This window comes from Heterocephalus glaber, unplaced genomic scaffold (genome assembly GCF_053883595.1).
Source record: "Heterocephalus glaber isolate CG9 unplaced genomic scaffold, H.glaber_assembly_v1.0 deba00001564, whole genome shotgun sequence".
Classification (NCBI taxonomy): domain Eukaryota; kingdom Metazoa; phylum Chordata; class Mammalia; order Rodentia; family Bathyergidae; genus Heterocephalus; species Heterocephalus glaber.
Window position 1 is genome coordinate 14,278,834 of NW_028258351.1, and position 24,418 is coordinate 14,303,251.

The 24,418-nt window shown below is 37.9% G+C and overlaps 1 protein-coding gene and 1 non-coding gene across 2 annotated transcripts in view; one reads left to right on the plus strand and one right to left on the minus strand.

Annotated features, from left to right (window-relative positions):
* Nucleotides 1-24,418, minus strand: part of Mettl16 (methyltransferase 16, RNA N6-adenosine) — a 64,620-nt gene that overhangs the window by 18,070 nt on the left and 22,132 nt on the right. The window contains exons 3-6 of the mRNA XM_004857184.4: nucleotides 23,554-23,753; nucleotides 17,587-17,727; nucleotides 14,737-14,852; nucleotides 11,793-11,935 (exon numbers count right to left, since the gene is read on the minus strand). Coding sequence (XP_004857241.1) covers nucleotides 11,793-11,935; nucleotides 14,737-14,852; nucleotides 17,587-17,727; nucleotides 23,554-23,753 — 600 coding nt within the window. The remainder of the gene's footprint in view (nucleotides 1-11,792; nucleotides 11,936-14,736; nucleotides 14,853-17,586; nucleotides 17,728-23,553; nucleotides 23,754-24,418) is intronic.
* LOC147823860 (small nucleolar RNA ACA64) lies at nucleotides 20,315-20,453 on the plus strand. Its single transcript, XR_015443311.1, has one exon. It is a non-coding gene; the product is annotated as a small nucleolar RNA ACA64 (small nucleolar RNA).

Here is a 24,418-nt window from a genome sequence, read left to right on the forward strand (position 1 = left end):
AAAGAAAAAGTCATGACAAGGCTTTTAAAACTTTTGACTTCATCTCCCTAATGAGTGTATAATTCAATCTTATTATTGTACTGATCAGTATTTTTCTAATTCTAGAGTTGCACACCATTCCTTGTGCTATACTAGCTATTTATCATCTTCTTATGTCTGCATTTTAATTGGGTTGTCCATTAATGAGCTCTAAGAATTCTTTATATATTCTGGTCATAGGTTATCTGCATTGTAAATATGGTCTGTTTAAGGACTACTTTCCATTTTAATGATGTCATTTAAAGTTCTAAATTTTGATGGAATCTCATTTATCAACTTTTTTCTTTTATACCTCATGTTTTTTGTATCCTAGGTAGTTCTTGCCTACCCTGAATTCATAAATATTTTCCCTTATAATTTCTTCTTAAAGTTTTATACTTTTAGGCTTTATTATTTAGGTTCATAGATCCCTTCAAGTTATTTTCATGTATGGAAAAAAAGGGTTGAGGTTAATTTTTTATATACAGATACCAGGTGTTCTAGTGCCGTTTGCTGAAGACACTATCTCTTCCTCCACTCTTGAATCGAGTTTATATTCTATAAAATGCTAATGTTAAATAATCTTTCAAAACTCAGTGGACCATATATGTGTGCTTCTATTTCTAGATTCTCTGTTTTATTCCAATGATCTATATGTCTTTCCTTACACCAACACTGCCTTGATTACTGTAGCTTTAGAAGTCTTAAAATTGGGTGCTAAACATCTTCCAACACTGTTTTTGTTTTTGTTTTTTGCTTTTCTGGGTCCTTTGTACTCCTAAATAACTTTTAAATTTCAATATCCAGTTCTTCATTTATAAGACCTGAATTTTTATATATACCTTGTGTTTTCTAATCCTGCTAAATTCAAGTACAAGTTCTAGGGGCTCCTAGAGATTTCTTAGTATTTTCTCTGTAGATGATCATTTCATCTACATATAAAGATTTTGCTTCTGCCATGCCAATCTTGTCCTAGTTGCGTCATTTTATTGCCAGACTATTTTGGTTTAGACCTATATTTCAAAGTCTAATGGACAGAAGAAGAGTAGGCATATCTGTCCTTGTTCCCCACTTTAGGAAGAAAGCATTGTATCATCTCCATTCATAGAAGGAGTTTTTGTTGGAAGTATGGAGTACATGTCTTTGATCTGTTGAGAAGGTTCTGTTCTACTTCTAGTCTCCTGATAGCTTTTACCATGAACAGCTGTAGAATTTAGTCCAATACTCTTTCTCCAACTAGTGACAGGATCATATGGCTTTCTCCTTTCCTCTGTTAAAATGATGACTTTTGGGAGTGGATCTTCCAATGCTGAACCAACACTGCCATCCCTATAATAAAACCACTTTCTACATCCTGCCAGATCTGACTTCTAAGAGTTTGTTTTGTTAAACAAATTTCTATCTATGTTCATACTTTTTTCTTCTATTACCTTTATCCAGTTTTAGGATTAGCACAATGTTGAGTTCCTAAAATCAGGGGAGAAGTGTTCCTTCTTTTTTCTGCTTTAAATGACTGATATAATTTATCAGTTAAAATGTTTATGAGCCTGCTCTTGTCATATAGGTAGGTTTTCAAGCTAGGAATATACTTTCTTTAATAGGTGCTATTCAAATTTTATATTTCCTCCAGAGTTAGTTTCATTAATTTGTCTTCTAAGTTACTTCTTAGAAGTTGTCAAATTTATTTCAAAAAAGATTTTTGTAATATGCTTTCTATATCCTTTTAAATTCTGTAAAATCTGTGGTAATGTCTCCTAGATCTTAATATTCTAATTTTAAAAATGTATAACTGATATTGTGTAACAGGAAGAAAAGGTCTAAAAGAGCAGGGGAATTGGGAGGGGTAGGGGAAGGGAAAAAAGAGAAGGGAAAAAATATGAGAAGAGGAAAGAAACGGAAACAAGGTCTTTGCAAATAGGGAAAGGTTGAGGGGGTGAAGGGAGGGCAAGGGAAGGGGAAAAAAAATAAGAACCAAGAGACTCATGTAATGGTACAAGATCCCAATGATGAATGTAACTGTATTTTATTTGTTTGTTTTGTTTTTTCTGGTACTGGGGATCAAACTCCGGTCCTTGCGCTTGCGCAGCAGGCAGCGAAACCACTGAGCTAAATCCCCGGCCCCTATAACTGTATATTATACCTAAAATGTACCAATAAAGTTAATAAGGGAAAAAAAAAAAAAGCACTACAGGACCGGGCATTTAGCTCAGTGGTTTTGCTGCCTGCTGCGCAAGCTCAAGGACCCGAGTTTGATCCCCGGTACCAAAACAAAACAAAACTAAACTAAAACTAGAAATTCCATTCAACCCAGCTATCTCCTTTCTAGATATCTTCCTGAAAGAGCTGAATACATTATATTACAATGATACATGCATATCCATGTTTATAGCAGCACAATTCAGCCAAATCCTGGAAGTGGCCTATATATTCATCAATGAATGGATTTTAAAAATGTATTTATAAACAATGGAGTACTAAACTGCCATAAAGGATAAATGTGAGTCATCTGTAGGAAAATGGATGCACTGTGAGGACATACTGCTAAGTGAACTAAATTAGACACACAAGCTTAAATATTGCATGGCTTCTCTTATACGAGAAACCTAAAATAAAATAAATGAAAGAGCAAAATAAAAAACAGATAATAGACCTGGGCATGGTGGTGTACACCTGTAATCCCAGCTCTTGGGAGCCGAGGCAGGAGGATAGCTGAGAGTTCGAGGCCAGACTGAGCTACAGTGAGTTTAGGGCCACCCTGAACTACAAAGCAAGACCCTACCTCAAAAAACAAACCAAACAAACAGATGACAGGAAGCAGAGATTAGATTTTCTGCAAATGGAAAGGGGACTAAGAGATGGGGTGGTTGTGAAAAATGAATTAAGATATGTTATGTACATGTACCAAATCCCCATGAGGAATATAATCATTATGTACTGTAAACATACTAATAAACATTTTTTAAAAATTAGCATTCCTGAACAGATTAAGATCAAGCCACCAGAAGCCAAGAAAATGTACACACCAAAACATTAGGCTTAAAAAAAAAAAAGGAGAAAAAGGAAGCCAGATATTTAGGTAAGTAAGGCTAGTAATGGTTAAATACATCATTAATGCGTACTATATAAACTGAAGGGTTATTTCTTTTTTGTTTGTTGGTTTGGTTTTTTTTGGTACCAGGGATCGAACTCGGGTCATTGCGCTTGCACAGTAGGTGGCAAAACCACTGAGCTAAATCCCCGGCCCCATGAAGGGTTATTTCTTGTAACCTATGCTCTAAACTGAACTGCACTGCAGATTTTTAAAGATTTAATTTAATCAAGATACTTCTTGGGCCTGGGGTTTAGCTCAGTGGCCCTGTGCCTGTCTCGAAAGCGCAATGTCCTGAGTTCAATCCCTGGCACTCCCCCTCCCCAAAAAGATACTGTTTTCTCCAAGTTATACTTTTTACTGAAAACGCAGAAGTCACTGGACGTGTTAACCCTGTTGTAGCTTCATATTTAAAAGTGCTTACCCACTAGATCCTAGCTACTCTCAACAGGCATCTTGTGACAGCTAATCAAAATGCGAGTAGAAAAAAAGGAACAAAAGGCAGGCCTAGTTACCCAAGAGACCCTGAACCCATTATACTGTTTTAATGATGAGAGGAGCACTCTACTCATTACAGCATTTAGGAATTCCTCTGAGATGGCAGGTTTCAAGGAAAATTATTTTGAAATAATTTCAAACCTACAAGAAGAGTTACAAGATTAGTGCCAATAACTCCAGTATACCCGTCAGCCAGATTCACCAATTAACATGTTCCCCCAATTACTTGTTTTCTGTGTTTTCCTAAACTGAGAGTTAGCTACAGACATCAGCTCAGCCCTTCAGCCCTGATGTTTTGGCATTGACATTTTGCAGGCAAGGGTATTCTCTTTGGTAACCACAGAACAACTGCCAAATTGAGAAAATATAATGTGCGCTCCAGGGCCGGGGATTTAGCTCAGTGGTTTCCTCACCTGCCTCACAAGCACAAGGTTCCAAATTCGATGCCGGGTAGCAAAGAAAAAAAAAAAAAAGTACATTCCATATTCGGATTACCCCATTTTTTACCCTGATGCAAGATCCAGTCTCAGATTGTGCTTGTGCATTTTGATTCATGTACCTGTCTTGTTTCTTTAGTCTCCCTCAATCTGAAACAGTTCCCTTGTGTCCTCAGTGCTGGGATTACAGGTAAGCTGCAATTTCAGATGTGTGCCACCACTCCTAGCTTTCCTTTGTCTTTACTTTCATGACTGTAATGTTTTTGAAGAATCGGTTTTGCAAAATCCCTCAACTTGGTCTGTCTGAAGCTTCTACAAAGATCGATTCCGGGCACACAGTTTTGGCATGAACAGCATAGAAGTGCAACTGTATCTTCCTGCTGCACCACATCAGAAGATGGTCACCTGGGCAAGGTGGTGGCTCTTTGGCTTTTCCACTCTAAATTCCCCACGCTTCCCTTTTTATTTAAATGTAATCTGGGGAGAGATACTTTGAAACTATGTAAGTATTTTATTCTCTTTTGGTGTGTATGCTGAGGATCAGACTCCTGGCTCACACATGCAAGCATTCACTCTACCGCTGAGTTACACTTCCAGCCAATATCCTGTTCCTTAAATTTCCCATTGTTGATTCTTCCACAAATTAGTATGATGACTGCAGAAATGGTGATTTTCCCCCCCCTAACTTTATGCTTTCTGGATTTATTCACTGGCACGCTACACTAAAAGGAAAAAAATCTATTATATGTCCCTTATGTAATTTCATTTATTTTATTCAATGGCTCGTAAAACATTATTATTAACATTTTTTTCTTTGAAACGGTCTCTTGCTGTGTAGTTCATGCCGGCCTTGAACTCACTATGTAGCCCAGGCTGGCCTCAAACTCATGGCGATCCTCTTGCCTTGGCCTCCCAAGTGCTGGGATTATAGACGTGTGCCACCACACCTGGCTCAACATTCACTTTGAAACTCATATTGTCTCAGCATCACACCACAGCGATATATCCACACACATAGCAGCACAGTTTGCAATAGCTAAATCTTGGAAATGGCCCAAATGCCATCAACTGACAAATGGGTAAAGAAGACGTGGGTTTTTTATACAATGGAGTACTCATTTGCCATAAAGAAGGATGAGCTTCAGACATTTATAGCTAAATGGATGGACCTTGAGACCATACTGTTAAACGAAATAAATCAGACACACATGTTTAAATACTGCAGTGTTTCTCTGCTGTGAGAATCCGAAAGGGGAAATAAGGATTGAAATGTATAATGAGTGTTGGGAAATGGGAAGAAAGTGTTCAAATGAGAAGGGAAGGAAGGAGGGAGGGGAAAGGAAGGGACAAGAAAAAAGTGAAAATTGAAGGAAAAAATGGAAACAAAGCTTTTGTACAGAGGGAGGGAGGAGGGCTTGAGGGAGGGAATGGGATAAAATAAAATTTACTTAAAAAAAGGAACATATTATCTCAGATTGAGCTTCAACTGGTTTCCATGTCCTTCTGACATGTCACTTCTGGAGCACTTCCTTACTTTCTCATACTATGGGATATCTTCAGCTGATCTTATATTTATGCTGACTCAGCCTTGGTATTAACTATTTCTCTAAAATTTTTTTTCTTAGGCCAAATTTTAAATTGAAATGTAACATAAGTGGCTACGAGCCTACTACAAAAACTTTTGTAAGTACTAAAACTCAACACTTTGTTGCCTATAAAATAATTAAATTACCAGAATAAATGCTCCTAGATATTCACTAGAGCAGGCCCAATAATCTTGCTCTCAAAATTTACCATTTATACTGTCATAAAGTCCAAATATACATGGCTAGAAATAAACTTTTATCTTATGTTCTTATTAATGAGTTATGTTACTTATTCACAGACATTTACATCATAGGAAACACTACATTGTCAAGAGCTTCTCTAAGGCAGTGCACCAAAGCTTTTATTTCCTTATCATTCTTTTTCAGACCACCTGATGTATTCAATACATGCTTGTTGATCTTAACTCTCTTCTTTAACTGTCTACAACAGAACTAACCAGTGACTGCCTGCTGTAGATACTAATACTGCAGAAGATGGTACAGCTGGCCCACCATGTCATAAAGCCATTGACTGGATCTAACAACCTTTTATCCCAAAGATCTCAGAGGAGACCACAATGAGAGTTGACTCCCTAGGACAGGAGTTAAATTAAGCATGCTACTTATGTTAAGATGATGAAAAACATACAATCTAATTCATTATGAATAAATAAAGCAGCCCCTTGTTTTTTCAGAGTACTTTTCCATCTTCTTCATACCTCAGTGTGAAAGAAAAATCAAAATAGCATTTGGCCCCTACTGAGCTCACAACTGGTAAGTGCTCCTTCATGTTTTAATTGCAAAAACACTGCACTAACTAGAGAACAGGCTGGTATACCATCTGTCCTCTAGTTTCTCTGCCTTTATATCTGTGTAGGGAGTCAAGGGGCACATTTCATTGTAATGATACAAAAAGAATACTGATATGCAACTGTACTTTGGATTCCAATCAATGACGAAACCAGAGGTCAAAGATAGATTTCCATAACATCTTACCAGACAGCAGTTCAGTAAGAAAAAAAGTTAAGTGGCCCATTTTTTATAATAGTGAAAGCAAAGGAATCTAAATGTGCAATAATAAAGAATTAATTAATTGTTGGGTGTGGTGGCACACGCATGTAATCCCAGCACTTTGGGAGGATAAGGCAGGTGAACTGCAAGTTTTAGCCAAGTCTGGGCAACGTCTAAGACCCTGTCTCAAAAAAACGTAGGATGTGGTAGCTCAATGCAAAAGCCCTCCTTTCAATCTCCAGTACTACATTAAGACACAATGCTGGGATCAGTGCTTTCTCCATTTTCTAATTTTCTGTACATGTGGCAACATTGTATCAGAGATACAAAATTATAAATAACAGTAATGCTAACACTTTCACAGCACGTTGTAGTCTATGTGCATATTAACCTATGATATTTCACCTAACTCTTCAAGCTGCAAAAGGTATTACACTGAACTTATAAACGAGAAAAATGGAGTAGCTTACCTTGTTGGGTTTTTTTGGTTTTTTTTTGAAACAAGGTCTTGCTTTGTGTTCAGGCTGGCCCTAAATTCACTTTGTAGCCCAGGCTGGCCTCGTGGCAATCCTCCCGCCTCTGCCTCCCGAGTGCTGGGATTACAGGCATGTGCCACCACGCCTGGCAAGCTTACCTTTTTATAAAGGCACATAAAAGTTCACAGTAGAACTGAATAGCCTTTCATCTAGATAATTAACTAGGAGCTCAATTATAAAATCTAAAATTTTTCTCTGCAACCATTACATACAATACCCCATTAATCAACAAGCACCTAGTTTACAGCAGAAAGGGGGAGAAGGGAAGCTCTGCCTTAAAAAATTATCAAAGTACCTGTAACATTTCCTTTTACTATGGTGAGCATTTAAATCTACTGAATTCCTAAAACAGTCAAGAGTTAGAATGGCCCTATTGAAGATTCCTCATCATTATTAATTATATCAAATATGTATTCACTTAGCTCTACAACTACTCTTTGAGGTATGAGGTAGCTACTATCATTTTAGCAATAAGAAGTTAAAATTTTGGAGCTGGGGATTTAGCTCAGTGGTTTCGCTGCCTGCTGCACAGGAGCAAGGACCTGAGTTCGATCCCTGGTACCAAAAAAAAAAAAAGAACTTAAAATTTCAAACCTAAGTTTGAAACCTAAGAATCACATTCCAGAAGCCCAGATTATTAAATCTGTTGCCCATCCCCAAATATGTAGGTTATGCCCAAATCAAAGACGTATCTACCATTTGACAGGGGGCAGGGGTACAGAAAGGAAAATGCAAAGAAGAGAAAGGGTGGATGAAACCAACATCAAGTTGGTGCTTTGTAAACTATACATCTCTGGCTTCTGAAAAAGTTATAAATAATTTTATGCTCTTCCCAAAGAGCATCTGCTATAGACTTAATAACAAATAATAAGCCAAGAGAAGTTGATAAAGAAAGTCTGATAATTTACAGAGAAGGTCAGATGTGTGTCTCTAAAAAGAAAATGCTATTTGGGCCAGGGATTTAGCTCAGTAGTTCAGGTGCCTGCCTCACAAGTGCAAGGTTCCGAGTTCGATCCCCGGTACCAAAAAAAAAAAAGCTATTAAGTAAGCTCAAGTCACAGGCATAAAAACACTAAAGACAGGTTGACAAGCATCTGTAAATCTTCATCAACAATAAAAGGTCTGTTTATTTTTTTATTTTTGGTACCGGGACTCAAACTTGAGTCCTTGCACTTTCGCAGCAGGCCTGTTTACTTCTTTAGAAGTTCAACTGTATCAGACATTGGACTAGACTTCAGGAGATCTAGGTTCTAGGTTCTTAACTAGTAAAAATAAGAGGATGGGTCTTTTCCTCCTAGCTGTAAAATTAAAAGATACAAAACCAACTACAACTGTTGCTGAGAATGATTTAGATGAGACATACATCTTAGCGAGGTAGAGAGGTACTTTCAGTGTTATCCTGAGATCAGCCCGACACATTTAACCTACTCTGCTTAGTTTCTGTACTTCTTCAGGGACAAAAAAGATATGCTAAGGTTAAGATACTTGTTTTTAGTATTGTGTGTGTGTGTGTGTGTGTGTGTGTGTGTGTGTGCATGTATGTATTTTGGTTTGAGACGGGGTCTAGCTATATTGCAGGCTGGCCTCAAACTCACAGGGATCCTCCAGCCTTAGCCTCCTGCATGCTGGGATTACAGGTGCGCATCACCACACCCAGTTTAATCTCTTATTTTCTTAAGAGTTTTACAATATGCAGCTTGCACAGTACTCTAAAATTTGAGTCACACAGTGGTATAAACATGATGATGTCAACTATTAAAAACATAAATGAGGGGGCCGGGGATTTAGCTCAGTGGTTTCGCCGCCTGCTGTGCAAGCGCAAGGACCCAAGTTCGATCCCCGGTACCAAAAAAAAAAAAAACAAATCATAAATGAAGACATAAACTGATAATATGAACAAATATAAGTAGTCACAATAGGATCTGAAACTGAAAACAGTATTTGTGAGCTACAGTATTTTGCAAAATATTGCTCTATTCTGTTTTCGATAAAAATCACTTCATTTCTTCCCTTCCTTTATTTTCCCTCTCAATCTGAGTTCTAACAGAGCGGACAGCTGAGCCTTGTTTTTTTTTTCAGCCCTGTTTTTAAATAAATCATAACTGGGTAATGTTTCCTCTACATGATACAAGCTTGAAATGGCCTATTATCCACAGACATGATGGGTTCTTGCAATTTACTCTTCCTAACAAACTTATGCCTTTTATTTAATTTGGTGGCTGCCACAGAGCCGGGCGCAGACAGATTTGAAACATACTGAATCAACTTCTATCTTTCAACATAGTGTTTATCTTTTTTCTGCCTGGGGGTGGTGGTCATGGTGGTGGTGGTGATCAGACAAACCCAGGGTCTTACACATGCTGTGCAAATGCTCCACCACTGAACTACATCCCCAGCCCAGAATGTTGGTCCTTTGTTTTTTTTGTTTTTGGTTTTTTGGTACCGGGGACTGAACTCGGGACCTTGCACCTTCGAGGCAAGCACCGGAACCACTGAGCTAAATCCCCGGCCTGTTGGTCCTTTGAAGCTCATTTCTGTAGTTCAAACGGAACTTTGGAAATAATAGAAATTTACTCTTTAAAAACCTCAAGAATACTGTACCCAAGGAGAGCAGTATCCATTTTCCTGGTTGGTCCCCTCAAAGCCAACAGATAATGAAATAGCCACACAGTCAGATTGCCTCTTTTCAGTGCTCTTTGCTTCCTTTATTTTACTTAGACTTTCCTCAGTACCCAGTATTCCTTAAATCTCTTTATTCATCATACTGTAATATATCTTTGGAGAAATTAAAGGAAAAATGTATTAACCTTTGGCTGCAGCAATGTGTAGCGTTTCTCTGAGAGGCAGATCAGGAAATAATCAAACTGCTTTTCCATAAACATTTAAATAAACTCATATTAACAAATCCAGATACTTTTAATTTGGAAATCAGTCTTTAACAAAAATAAGCAGTTTTAAATACCTATGATCCAAAAGGAAAGGGAAAAAAAATTCTTTTCTATCCAGCAATTCTACTTCTGGTATCCAGAAGAAATGAAAACAGGGTTTGAAGAGATATTTGCTTTGTTTTGATTCTTGTTTTTTGTTTTTGTTTTTTTTGGTACCAGGGATCAAACTTGGGACCTTGCACCTGCAAGGCAGGTGGCAGAACTACTGAACTAAATCCCCCAGCCCTTGATTCTTGTTTTTGAGACAGTCTTGCTATATAGCCCAGGCTGGGTTCGAATTTGTGGCTATCCTCCTGCCTCAGCTTCTCAAGTGCTAGGATTATAAGGCATGTGCTACCACGCCCAACTTCCTGAAGAGGTATCTGTATACCCATGTTTATAGAGCCTTATTCACAATAGCCAATGGGTAGAACTAACCTACGTGTCCAGCGATGGATGACTGAATAAACAAGATGTGATGTATACATATAATGAAAATTAATATTCACTTTAAAAAGGAAGAAAATTCTTACACATACTATGACAAGAATGAATCTTATTTTTTTAGGTTTTTGTTTTTTTCCCAGACAGAGTCTTGCTATGGAGTTCAGGTTGGCCTTGAACTTGTGGCGATTCTCCTGTCTCAGTCTCCCCAGTGCTGTGATTACAGGTGTGTGCCACCATGCCCACAGAATCTTAAAATACTATGATTCTATGCTAAGTAAAATAAGCTACTCATAAAAGGACAAATATTGTATGATTCCACATATATGCAGTACCTAGAGTAGTCAAATTCGTAAGAGATAGAGCATAATGGGATGGCCAAGGGCTGGGGGAAGGGAGGAATGAAGAGTTGTTTAATAGATAGGAAGTTACAATTTTAGATAATGAAGAGTCCTGCAGATTGGGTTGTATACCAGTGTGAATATACATAATACTATAACACTTAAAGAACTATTAAGATAGGGCTGGGAATAGGTTTGTGGTAGTGTGATTGTCAGCACTGAAGGAAAAACAAAAAACCTTTCCACAGCTAAATCAGAGGGTTGAAAGATCTTTTAGCTTTGAACTACCACATTATTCATCATATCAACAACATGTGGCTGAGTGTGAAGTTCAGCAAGACAAGCAGCTTCTTTCGAGTACTCAATGCCACTTAATAAAAGGTGTGTTGTCTGAAATAATTAGCTTTCTAAAAGGAATAGCTTTAACCCTGCACTGGAACTGGTTAGTGATCTCGGTTTCCCTTCATTAAGCTCTTGACAGCTCAGGGTCCTCACATCTGTCACTGTTTGGGGGACTGATTCCAAGAACATAAATTGCTTCAAGGACTAGGCAACAAATTAATTCTGGTTCATAGGACAGATTTGAACCCATCTGTTTTCTAATTAAAAGCCATATTTGAGTCAGTTTTGTTCCATCACAGGGCCAAACTAATGGGAGCAATATAATCATATGATATTTTCATCCTTTCTATCTGTGTAGTATAAATGACTACAGAAAACACACATCAATTAAATGCCCAAGAACATCCTCAGAAATAGGTCTTTCCAGAAGGTAGGATCCACTAGCTTTTCAATTTTTTATCTCTTTATTCTTCAGACTTTAGTGATTACTTTTCCTCTGAGTTACATACTTTTATAGGAATTGCAGAAAGAGCAAATATTACTATGCTGGAGCAATCAACTTACCGTAATCTTTTTTTAAGTTGTAAACTGTCGTGGATGATCCTTTTAACAAACTCTAATTCACCTCCTTCGGCCATGATTTCTGTGATACCTCCTGTATTTACAGAACTAGGTGGAGGTCTTCGAGCATTTCTAGAGTTTACTCCCTGAATGACAGTAACAAAAAATCCTCGTGAAAAATATTTACATCTTAAGAACCAAGTCTTTGTAATCAGCTATAAGAAAGTTTAGATGTAGTTTTACTTTCCAATATTATGCTAGATTTAGGATTTAAAAATCACATAGCCATATTTTAAACAACTGCATTCATGCAAATATTCTATCCTGAAGACTTTACCTTCTATCCTTGTGAATATTTAAAATTTTCTGCCGGCCAATGCAGTATATTCCTGTAATCCCAGCATTCTGGGAGGCAAAGGCAGGAGGAGCTTAAGCTCAAGGCCAGCCTGGGCAATTTTGCAACTTACGAGACCTTGCCTTAAAATTTAAACAAGGGCGTGAAGGGCTGGGGATATAGCTCAGTAGTTAAGTACAGAGGCTCTGGGTTCGCTCCCCAGTTCTGCAAAATAAATACATAAAATAAAATTTTAAAATTCATCTGTTTATTTTTCTTCATGCTTTCTGCCTTGATACCATGCACAGAAAATCTACCCAAAGATTAAATATTTACTCATGTTTTCCTCTAGTACTTTTATGGTTTTGTTTTTTATATTTAAATATTTAATCCATCCTTACCACATATCATATGAAAAAATGAACTCAAAATACACCAAAGACCTAAATGTAAAAGTTAAAAACTATAAGCCAGGCATAGCGGCAGTGGGATACACTTATAATCCCAGCACTCTAGGAGGCAAGAGCAAATTTAAGCTCAGCCTGGGCAACTTAGCAAGATGATCTCAAAATAAAAAACAGAAAAGGGGGGCCGGGGATTTAGCTCAGTGGTTCTGGTGCCTGCCTCACAAGCGTAAGGTCCCAAATTCGATCCCTGGTACCAAAAAAACACCAAAAAAAGGACAAAAAACAAAAAAGGCTGGGATATAGCTCAGTACAAAGGCTCTGGGCGCAATTCCCAGTACCAAAATGGGGGGGGGGGGGGGCGGGCGACGGCAAAACTCTCAGAACATAACATAAAAGTAAATCTTCATTACTTTGGGTTACCAATAGTTTCTTGATATATCAAAAGCATAACCCTCAATAACAAAAACTAAACAAATTGAGGGCCAGGGATTTAGCTCAGTGGCAGCACACCTGCCTTGCAAGCACAGGGTCCCGAGTCCGATCCTGATACCGAAGGGAAAAAAAAAACTCCTACAAAATTAGACAAATTGATTTGGACTTCATCAAAATTAAAAACTTCTCAGTTGAGCAGGACACCCTCAAGAAAAGACAAACAACAGAAGGGGGGAAAACATCTGCAAATTGCCTAATAAAGGACTTGTACCTAGGATATAAAGAATCCTTACAACATAATAATAAAACGTAATAATAAAAAGAAAATTAACCTAATTAGAGAATGGGTAAAGAAATTCCAAAGAGGATATACAAATGGCCGATAAGTACATAAAAGGATGTACTTATCCTCTAGCACATCATCAACCATCAGGGAAAGACTAAAAACACCACAATGTGGCACCCCTTCACACCCACTAGGTTAGCTGTAATCATAAAGACAGAAAATAATAAGTGTTGATGGGGATTCAGAGAATTGAAACACTCAAAGACTGCTGCTGCTGAACATGTCAAATGGTATAGTCACACTGGAAAGGAGCCTGCTGGTTTCTCAAACAATTAAACAGAATTACCATAATACCCAGCAGTTCTACTCTTGGTTATATACTTAAGATAACTGAAAACCTATACCCACAGAAATAGTTGTACATGAACACTTATATCACTATTTCTAAGAGCCAAAAGGTGGAAACAACCCAGACGATTATCAACTGATGAAGAGAAAAAAATGTGATGTGGCCATCTCTTTGGCAACAAAGAGAAATAATAAATAATGTACTGGTACATGCTACAACATGGATGAACCTTGAAAATGGATATTAGTCTTAATAAATAAGAAGTCAGTCAGTCACAAAAGACCACATTTGTGTAATTCCATTTATATGAAATGTCCAAACAGCTCAAATCCACAGAAACAGAAAGTAGACTGCTCATTACTTGGGCCACAGGGTGCTGGGGAAAAAACCAGAATGAGTAATTGATTGTTAGATTTCTTTTTAGTATGATAAAAATGTTCTCATTTGACTGTGGTAATCATCGTACACCTCAGTGAATGTACTAAAAGTCATTAAATCCTATAATTTACATGGATGAAATTACATGGTATATTAACATACTGCAGTATAATAACTTGGTTCAGTACTGCTGAAACAAGGAACCTGGAAACAGAAACTTTATGGTACTATGAATTTCATGATCAAATTGTTCCTAAAGCCCAAACGACTGCTAGATTTTTGAGATACATATTTACTGCTAAGTCTTTTTATTTTTTCCATTGGTACTGGGGTTTGAACCCAGGGCTTTCACACTGAGCATCCTCACTTCCTCCCTCCCCAATTATTATTGTTATTATTATTTTTTTGGTACCAGGGATTGAACTCGGGTCCTTGTGCTTGCAAGGCAGGCGGCAGAACCACTGAGCTAAATCCCTGGCCCTCCCCGATTATTTTTTATGAAAGGGTCTCACCAAATCACTAAATTCCTCTGGCTGGGCTGAAACTTTTGATCCTCCTGCCTCAGCCTCCCAGAATGCTAGGATTAAAGGCATGCATTACCACACCCAACTACTAAGTCTAAATTGGGATTTTAGGTACTTTAAATCAAAGCATCCTAAATGACACAACTTCGAAAATAAAAGTTGCCCTTTGCTCTTACCTCTGGAAATAAGGCAAACTTAGATAAGTATTTGATTATTTTAAAGCAGAATATATTTTACCTTGGCCTCCAACTGGTTGGCAAAAAAAGGAGGGTTGCACATGCAAAAGTCATAGATTATCTCAGATTCTTCTTTAAGAGCATCCATTAGGAGTGTCTTCTGTGGTACTTTTACCACTACGAGGAAAAAAAAAAAGAAACTGTTAACTATTAATGCCGTAGCAGTTTTAAAATATGTGCACAAATTCTTTGACACTCCTCCTCTTCAAGAGGTGCAGTTTATAATTTTCCTCCCTTTGAGTGTAGGCTTCACCTAGTGACTTAATTTTATCAAACAGAGTATGATGGAAATGACAGGGTGTCATGAAAAGCAGCATGGCTTTCTCCTTTTTTTCTCATGAATACTTGCTCTAGGAGAGGCCAACTGATGCTATAAGGACACTCTAGGAGCCCACACGGCAATGAACTAAGATTTCATTGCAAAATAGAGAGGCAAAAGACTCAGGCTAGTCAATATAATACATATTCAAAGAACAACGTCAGAGGATTGACACTACCAAACTTCAAAACTTACTATAAAGGTACAGTAATCACGATGGTATGGTATTAGCAAAAGGATAGATCAATGGAACAGAACAGACAGGACGGAAATAGACCCAGAGAAATACAATCAACTAATTTTCTTTGGTATTGCTGGGAATTTAACCCAGTGCCTCATGCATGCTAGACAGGCATTCTACCAAAGACATACCTCTAACCTTTGGTTCAGCCACTTCGGAGGACAGTTTGATGATCTCTTAAAAAATGAACATACCAAACTGTCCCTCAGTAGAATGAATAAACTGATATACAACTAGGATGGGCATGGTGGTGCATGCCTGTAATCCTTGCAGTCAAGAGGCTGAAGCAGGAGGAATGTGCAAGTTTGAGGCCACCCTGAGCTACATAGTTGAGTTCAAGGCCAGCCTGAACTAGGCAACAAGACCCTGTCTCAAAAAACAACAAACAGAAAAAAACAAACCAAAAAACAAAAATTAAATAAAAATTTTTAAATTTATTGAAATTTTAAAAAGAGGAGCCAAGCATGAAGTTTGACCCTCAGTACCAAAGAAAGAAAAAGAAAGAAAGAAGAAAGAAAGACAGACAGACAGACCAAACCTGTGCAACACCCAGAGAATGTAATATTAAAAAGAAATGTGCTAAAAATAGTAAGTTAACAAACTTGAAAAGACCTGGATAATATGTGAATGAATATTACTAAGTGAAAGATATCAACCAAAAAAGGCTATAAATTGTCTGACTCCCAACTATCTAACATTCTGGAAAACACAGTGGTTGTGTTAGGGTGGTCTGAGGGAGGAAGAGGTGGAGCACAGAGAATTTTTTTTTGTACCAAGGACCAAACTCAGGACCTTGCACTTGCGAGGCAGGCACAGTGACTGAACTAAATCTCCAGCCCACAGAGGATTTTTCTTTTTTTCTTTTTTCTTTTTTTGTATTAAATTCTTTTATTGGTACATTGCAGGTATACAACACAATTACATTTTTCACTGGGAATTGTACCTTTACATAATGCATCTGGGTTCTTATTTTTTCCCCATTCCTAGCCCTCCCTTCACGCCCTCCACCCTTCCCTATTTACAAAGACTTTATTTCCATTTTTTCCATTTCTCATCATTTTTTCCTTTCCCTTCTTTCCTTTCCCCTGTGCCTACCAGTACCCCTACCCCTTTGGACCTTTTATTCCTATTTTACATTATCGATTATTCATTCTAATAATTGGTACATTTTAGGTATACAATGTAATCACAGTCATCATTGGAAATTTGCACCTTTACATAGTCTCTCTTGGTTCTTGTTTTTCACCCTTGCCCAGCCCTCCCTTCAACCCCTCCAGCCCTCCCTATTTACAAAAATTTTGTTCCTATTTTTCCATTTTCTCATATTAATCCCATTCCCTTCTATCCTTTCCCTTAGCCCTCCCACTTCCTTCCCCTTTGTCCCTTTTCTTCCTATTTCACATGACCTATTATACATTTAGTCCTTATTTACACTTTCAGTTTCTCACACCAGAGAAACTATTCGGTATTTACACGTGTGTCCTATTTATTTCACTTAAGAGTATTGCCTCAATGTGCATCCACTTAGCTATAAATGTCTCTAATTTCTCATTTTTTATGGCTGAGTAGTGCTCCATTTTATAAAAAAACCCACATTTTCTTTATCCAGTCTCCAGCTGATGGGCATTTGGGCTGTTTCCAAGTTTTAGCTATTACAAACTGTGCTGCTATGAACATGGGTGCACATATATCACTGTGATATCCACAGAGGATTTTTAAGGCAGAGAGATGAGAGATACATCATGTTCACTTTTCTAAAACTTTGTAATGCACAACATTCACAGTGAACATTACTGTAAGCTGGCTATGGTTGGCAGTGACTGTCAAGTGTAACTAATGTCCCACTCTTGTGGAGGAGGCTGACAATGCAGAGGTTGTGCCTGTGAGAGAAGTATACAGAATTCTCCGTAACTTCGATTTTGCTGTGAACCTAAAAAATAAAGTCTATTAAGAAAATAAGTCTAGGGCCGGGGATTTAGCTTAGTGCTTCCGCCACCTGCCTCAAAAGCGCCAAGGTCCCAAGTTCAATCCCCAAAAATGTATTCAAGAAAACTGACTAAATAATTTCAGCAAGTAGGTAAATTCACAAATACAGAATTCATAAATAATGAGGATCAACAGTATTAATTTTCTTTCTAAGTTAATTCTGGTATCAAAACACCAAAACCATTACAAGGTGACAGATTTCTAAACAATTATCAAAGTCTGTGCATTTTAAAGCAAAAGATAATGAGACACGTTAAAAAGGTTAATAAAGCTTGAAGGGCAGGTATTTATTCTGTGGTACTAACCTTTTATGAGATCAGATAAGTTATTCTGTTCCACATTTTTCTTTGCGTAGTTGAAACACATATCGTCCACTTCCGTTGCAAGGAAATACCAGCCATTTAAGGTTGCTCCAAGTAAGGGATAGATGCAGGATGCCCCGGTACCTAGTAAAATGCAAAACACATGCTATACATCATAGGGAGAGATGGGAATAATAACAAAAACACTATTCTCAGAATTCTTACAGCTTTAACAGTGTAAATCACAAGCTGGTACATATTGTAGCTACTGAATTTTCTAGTTGTTTCATCTGTATTAGTCTTTCATCATAATCAGCACCAAACTTCCTAGAAGATAGAAATCTTAGGGTTCTCTTCTTTTTTCCCCTCTGGCACCAGGGATCAAACTCAGGACTTTGCGTTTGTGAGGCAAGCACAGCACCACTGAGCTAAATCCCCAGCCTGGGTTCTCTTCTTTTGTTTATTTCCTTGTTTTGTTTTGTGGGAGGCTTAAGGGTACTCAGGCTGGTTTGCAAACTCAGTGCTTTATGTATGCTTGGCAAATGCCCTACCACTGAGCTACATCCCCAACCTCCCTTTTTGTATGTTTTCTATAAAGTGAACTATGCGTAAATCGAGGTCAAGTTACATATTAACTAATTAACTAAAAACTGAGTTCAAAACTCAATTTAAGTTACTTTATAAAAAGTCTTTTATTTTCTTGCAGTGCTCCAGGATCAAGTCCAGGATCTCAGGCATGCTAGGTAAGTGCTCTACCATTCAGATACATCCCCAGCCCTTTTTCATTATTTTGAGACAAGTTCTCACAAACTGGCTTCAAACTTGTAATCTTTCTACCTAAGCCTTTCAGAATGGCTTGGTGGCTGGCTAGTGACTGACACTGTGCATGGCTATCCACCTCAGGCTGACGCACAGCTGCTCAAGTTTCTTAGAAGAAATCAATGCTATCTGTTAAAATACCACAGTAATATCTTAAAACATCAACATAATAGGAAATAGGGAGACAGATCTTTTGCAAATGGGGAGAGGACCAAGAGATGGAGGGAGAGGAGAGGAAAGAGGACGAAAAAAGAATTAAGATGTGTTATGTACATTGCTTCTCGGCCTTTTGGCTAAGATCAAGTGAAGATGTGTTATGTACAGGGCCAGGGATTTAGCTCAGTGGTTCTGCCACCTGCCTCACAAGCGCAAGGTCCCAAGTTCGATCCCTGGTACAAAAAAATAAAATGTGTTATGTACATATACCAACTCCCCACAAAGAATGTGATCATTATGTACTGTAAACATGTACTAATAAAAATAAAAATTGAAAAAATTAAAATACATCAACATATATCTCATGCTTCAAAAGCAGAAAAATATATATATATAGGGTATAAAATTTTTATGGCATCAAATGACCTAATTCCACACATTTTTATAAATTGCCCCTCAAAATAAACCAAAAGTATAAAAAATAGAGAATTTTTTTCTTAGACCTGGACACATGGAAAGATACTTGATTTGGATCCAAAACATCAGTCATTGGCTAGCCTCCCACAGGTTCAAGGGTGATATTCAGAGGTAACCACTCTGGCAAAAAATCATTATTTGACAACCAGGTTTGGTTCTAAGCTTGCATGCAGAAGGCCAAGCAATGGACTGGTCTATCCTAACCACAAATATTGCTTTTACAACCACTGGCTAATCTTGGCCAATTAGAACCTGTAGGGTATATTTGAAAAGAAAAGCCAGCCTTTCACCCAAAGCCCTATACAGGAGTTAGTCTAAACCAGACACTCTAAAGCCTGCTTTCCCTTGACCACATCCTGGTTCCAGCCTAGTCCCTAGAGGTCTGGCAGGAAGAAGTACAAGCTGGAGGAAACCCAGGCTCATCTTACTGCTTCCTCATGAGATATCCTTAACAGGCTAGAAGACAACAGGACAATGGCTGATGGCTGCCCAACCTTCCTGGCCCTGATGCCACTGGACAAACACCTCCTGGGGAATTTGTGAGGGAGGAGGGGTGGAGGGTAAAGGGTTTTCAAGCTCCTCTCACAGCCATAATTATTCAGTCCAGCTAACCACTTTGGTGAGCCAGTCATTCAGAATTTAAGAATTTCAGTATCACTTTCAGCTCTATATGAAAAAAAAAAAATTCACATCAGATCCCAGGCCCTTGACTCTCACACAACTGTCTCTCTTTGCAAACTTCATGTCAAAGGAAAAAAAAAAAAAAGCATTTACTTCAAGTGATAATTTCAGATAAAAGACCCTTCCCCTCCCCAAAAGTTTCTCAATTCTCAAGACCAAAGAACTTACATTCTGACATTCTAATCCATCCAGAAAGCCAAGTGACATTTTTAAGTGGGTAATAATCTTTACAATAATAAATAAAAATGGAAAGTATAAAGTCATAGAATTAGAACAAACTGATGGAGTCTAGGGGAAGAATTTATATAAAACTCTAATTAGAATGAATGTGATTTCAGCAAGCATTGCCCCTTGTGAAGAGCTAAAATTCATTAACCTCCTATATCCCCAAATGCTACTTTAGAGGGTTTGGGGCATAATTTAAATCAAATTAGCACGAAATAGGCTGTCAAGCTTTTAAGCTTTCTAGAACCCATAAGTCAGTTTTCTGCCATGAATGAAAGAAGGCAAGAGCTTTAGGTAAACCCTGTTTTTATAATGCTTAACTCATATGGAGTAGTCAGAATTTTGCATGTTAAAAGAATTATGTATTCCTGGAGTCTGGTGAAAATCACACCCCTACCCCCACCCGGGCTTTGGGCATAGCTGCAGGTTAGATTTAGTACCTGGAGCATCCAGGGGCCTCAGTTCACCACCCACTGCTGCGGTGGGAGGGTAAAAACCACCCTCTAACCCCAGGCCCTTCCTGACAGCCCAGGCAGCCACAAGTGTGGCCTGGCCCCAGCCTTACACCCCGACCTCATCTTTCTTTCCGCAGGACTGCCAGAGCCTGAGGCAGATGCCCTAGGACCGTGTAGGCAGTAGAGCTCAATTGTCCCCATTTTTCAAATAAAGCTGTCCCAATTTAAAAAAGGGGGGGGGTATATGTATTTATCCAGCAATATCCACAAATCATTTGTCTTTGCAATATTGTAAAGGAAATGACAATCAAATAATCAGATGATTATATGATTAAAAACTAAAATAAATGCAATGATAGAAGAAGTAAGGTTTTCAGAAAGTTTATAACTTGTCTTAGGCTAGGACAGGGATATTGAACCTTTTATAGCTTTCAATGATAACAAACAGCCAGCTGTGGCACGGGTACCATACATAGGCTTGCCACCACTGGCCGAGGAGATCAGAGAAGGCTTTTCGGAGAAAAGAAGGATTGAGTTAAGTATAGTACAAAAAATGAAGAGAAGAGAAAAAAAAAAAAGAAAGATAAAGAGGGCTGGGGATTTTCCATCAGTGGTGCCGCCGCCTGCCTCACAAGCGCAAGGTCCTGAGTTCAATTCCCGGTACAAAAAAAAAATGAAAAGAGAAGGTGGGAGAAGTTCCATGCACAAGGAATAACATATTTAGTTCTTTTTTAATAAGAGTTTCAAGTGCAGAAAGCAAGGGAAAGAATCTTATTATGACAAGGCTTAGCAAAGTCTAGAGAAGAGGGCAGATACCAAACAAAATTCTAATTGTCCAAGTCAAGGTTTTGGGTAGTTATCACAAAAGCAACAGGAAGTCGTTAAAGTAAAGAAGATGTGAACAAATGTGGATTTATACATATTTTCTGAATCTAGCCTACAGAATACAGTGGATGATAGCTGTGAGGCTAAACTGTAGACAAAGAAAGAGATGGTAATTACTTGGACTGGGATGGCAGCAGTAGGGATGGAAAGAAGTAGATCATTAAAGACATATTTAAGAAAACTGGTCATGGTGGGTGCACTTGTAGTCTCAGCTACTTGGAGAAGCCAAGATGGGCAAACTGCTTAAGGCCAGCTGTTTGAAGCCAGACTGGGCAACACAAAGAGACCCTTGTCTCAAAAACAAGGAACAAAAGAAAAACAAAAAACCAATAACAACAAGAAATATTTAAGAGAAAAATTAACAAAAAGCTAGGCACAGGGTTGAAAGGAGTGGAGGGAAATACGGAAAAAAGAATTACGACATACTATGTACAAGTACAAATTCTCTTTTATGTATGGCAAATAAGTACTAACAAAAAAATAATTTTAAAAAAAGAAAGTAAAGAAAAAAAAACAACAAAAACCTAGGCATAGTGATACACATCTATATTCCTAGCTACTTGGGAAGCTGAAGCAGGAGGATCTTTTGAGCCCAGGAGTTCAAGGCCATCTCAAAGAAAAAAAAAAACAACTATAGGAATTAAGTGTTGGGCATTCTCAGACAGAATAAATAAATATCAAGGAAGACAAGGTGGATGTGGTAGGCTCAATGAAACAAGAAATGAAGAGAATCAGGATTAGGAAGAAAAACCGTGAGTTTGTTCCTGGATGGCGCAAGACTGAGACTTTTTTTGTAAACAGGGTCTCCCTATGTAATTCAGGCTAGCCTTGAACTCTACGTAGCTCAGGATAGTTTTGAACTTGTGGTGATCCTTCTGCCTCAGCCTCCTTAGTGTGTGGATAACAGGCATACATCACCATGCCCGGTTAGACTGTTGCATTTCTGAGATAACCAAGTTTCTCATCTATATGAGCCAGAGGTCAAGAAAACCATTCTGAGTTGAAGGAATATATAAATATTGGGCTTATTTGCTCAGAGGTGAGAAATGAAATCACAGATATGAATGAAACTGCTAGGGGAGGGTGCTGAATGAAACAGAGGTTAAAGACTGAGGGTTAAAAAATAAGGATTATCGGGCCGGGGATTTAGTTCAGTGGTTCCGCTGCCTGCCTTGCAAGAACAAGGACCCAAGTTCAATCCCCAGTACCAAAAAAAAAAAAAAAAAGGATTATCAACATCTAATGGTCAGATATGGAAGAGTAAACCTGAAAAGTAGAGAAAAGGGAGTAAAAATGAACAAGGAAAACATGGAAGCAAATAGAGAATAGTGCATAAAAAAAGAAAGGAGGGTCAATTAAATGCTGGTAAAAAGGTACCTCAAGATGTTCGAGGGGTGTTCCCTGAAAATGCACGCAAATGTCAAAGTTAAATATTTACTATAATCTAGAAACTGTGATTATTATTAACTGTCCTATACTTAGAAACAGAAACTCAGAGCTGTTAATTCAATCTTTCCTATAGGAGACTAGTAAAGGCCACAGATTAAAAGAAAAAAATTAAAAATTCTATCAAATGAAAAGATTGGCTTTAACAACCCATAAGAGATTAAGAGGGCCTCTATTCAAATTCCTAAGTGTCCCCTTTCTTTATAATTATAAAACATGTCATGGCTTCATAGCCTTCTGTACTTCTACTTACCCTCCCAGATGAATAAAATGGACAGTTTTCTCTACAGTACAAGTTTACAATAAAAGAACATCTTACTTCAACTCAATGACTTTTTTCTCTCTTTAATCTTGGATTTAATACCCTCTTCAAAAAATTATCTAGTAAATTCCTGAAAGTATTCAGGACGACATGATCTTTTTTTTTTTCACATGATCTTTTTATTAAAAGGTCATTTTTTAAAATAAATGAACATCACCTCAAAAATCTCAGTATGAGGACTACTGAACTGACATCAAATGCTTCGGAGTAAAGACAATGCTCAATAGACACAGACATCAATCCGGGAGTACAAAAAGCTAATGAGTGATGGCCTCACTTTCATTCTGCAAGTTCCTTACCCACTTGCTTCCAGTTTGGGGTAGACAAGCTCTTATCGAAAGAAAAGAATGGAGGAAAAGTCCCAGTGCCCAGAATAAGAACAGCAGTATTTCTGGTCAGCTTCATTCACACAACAAATGTACAGCAGAAAAGTCAGTAAAGAATTTGACCTTGGAAAACTTATGACACTTACGTTCAGCCAAATTTAAATTTAAAACTATTTACCTATGTCAATTCCTCTTCGAAGTGTAGTTTTGTCAGCGTCCTGGTGACCGATCAGATCTTCTACCCAATGAATGTAGTTGAGCCTCAAAGGAACTGTGGGAATTAGTCTCTCCAATGGAATATCAATAGAAAGTCCAAAGTCTTCCCTTAAAAGAGTACAGGTCAAAGCTCTGACTGCTTCAGGGTCTTTAAAATTAAGACTTAAGAGTAGAGAAAAAAAAGAAGTTAAAATGTACAAGTTCTATGGCAGCCAGGCAATACCAAATGCCCACTGAAATCTTCTAAAGAGATCACATACTAATATTTTGTTTAAGTAAACATTAACAAGTACTTTAAAAAAATATATTAGTACTTATTAATTTTTTAAAATATTGGGTTTCAATGTGGAATTTTTATACATGCATATATTTTGAACATACCTATCTTCCCTATTATCCTCCTTCACCACCCTTTAGTCCTTTCTTCTTGTCTAATAATCTTTAGGCTCCCAGGTGCCAGGTATGGTGACATACACCTGTAATCTCAGCACTCAAGAGGCCAAGGAAGGAGAACAGCTCTGAGTTTGAGGCCAGCTTGGGCTACATAGTGAGTTCAAGACCAGCCTAAATGACACAAAAATACCCTGTCACAATAAACAAAACAAATGAAAAATAAATCCTTTCTACTCTCAGATCATCCTTCTTTACAGCTAAGTAATACTCCATTGTGTATATACACTACCCACTCATCTGTTAATGGGCACCTAGGCTGGTTCTATCATCTCAGCTGCTGTGAATTGTGCCACATTAAACATGGGCATGCAGGTATCCCTATATTATGCTGATTTTAATTCCTTTGAGTATATACTGAGAAGTAGTATGGCTTG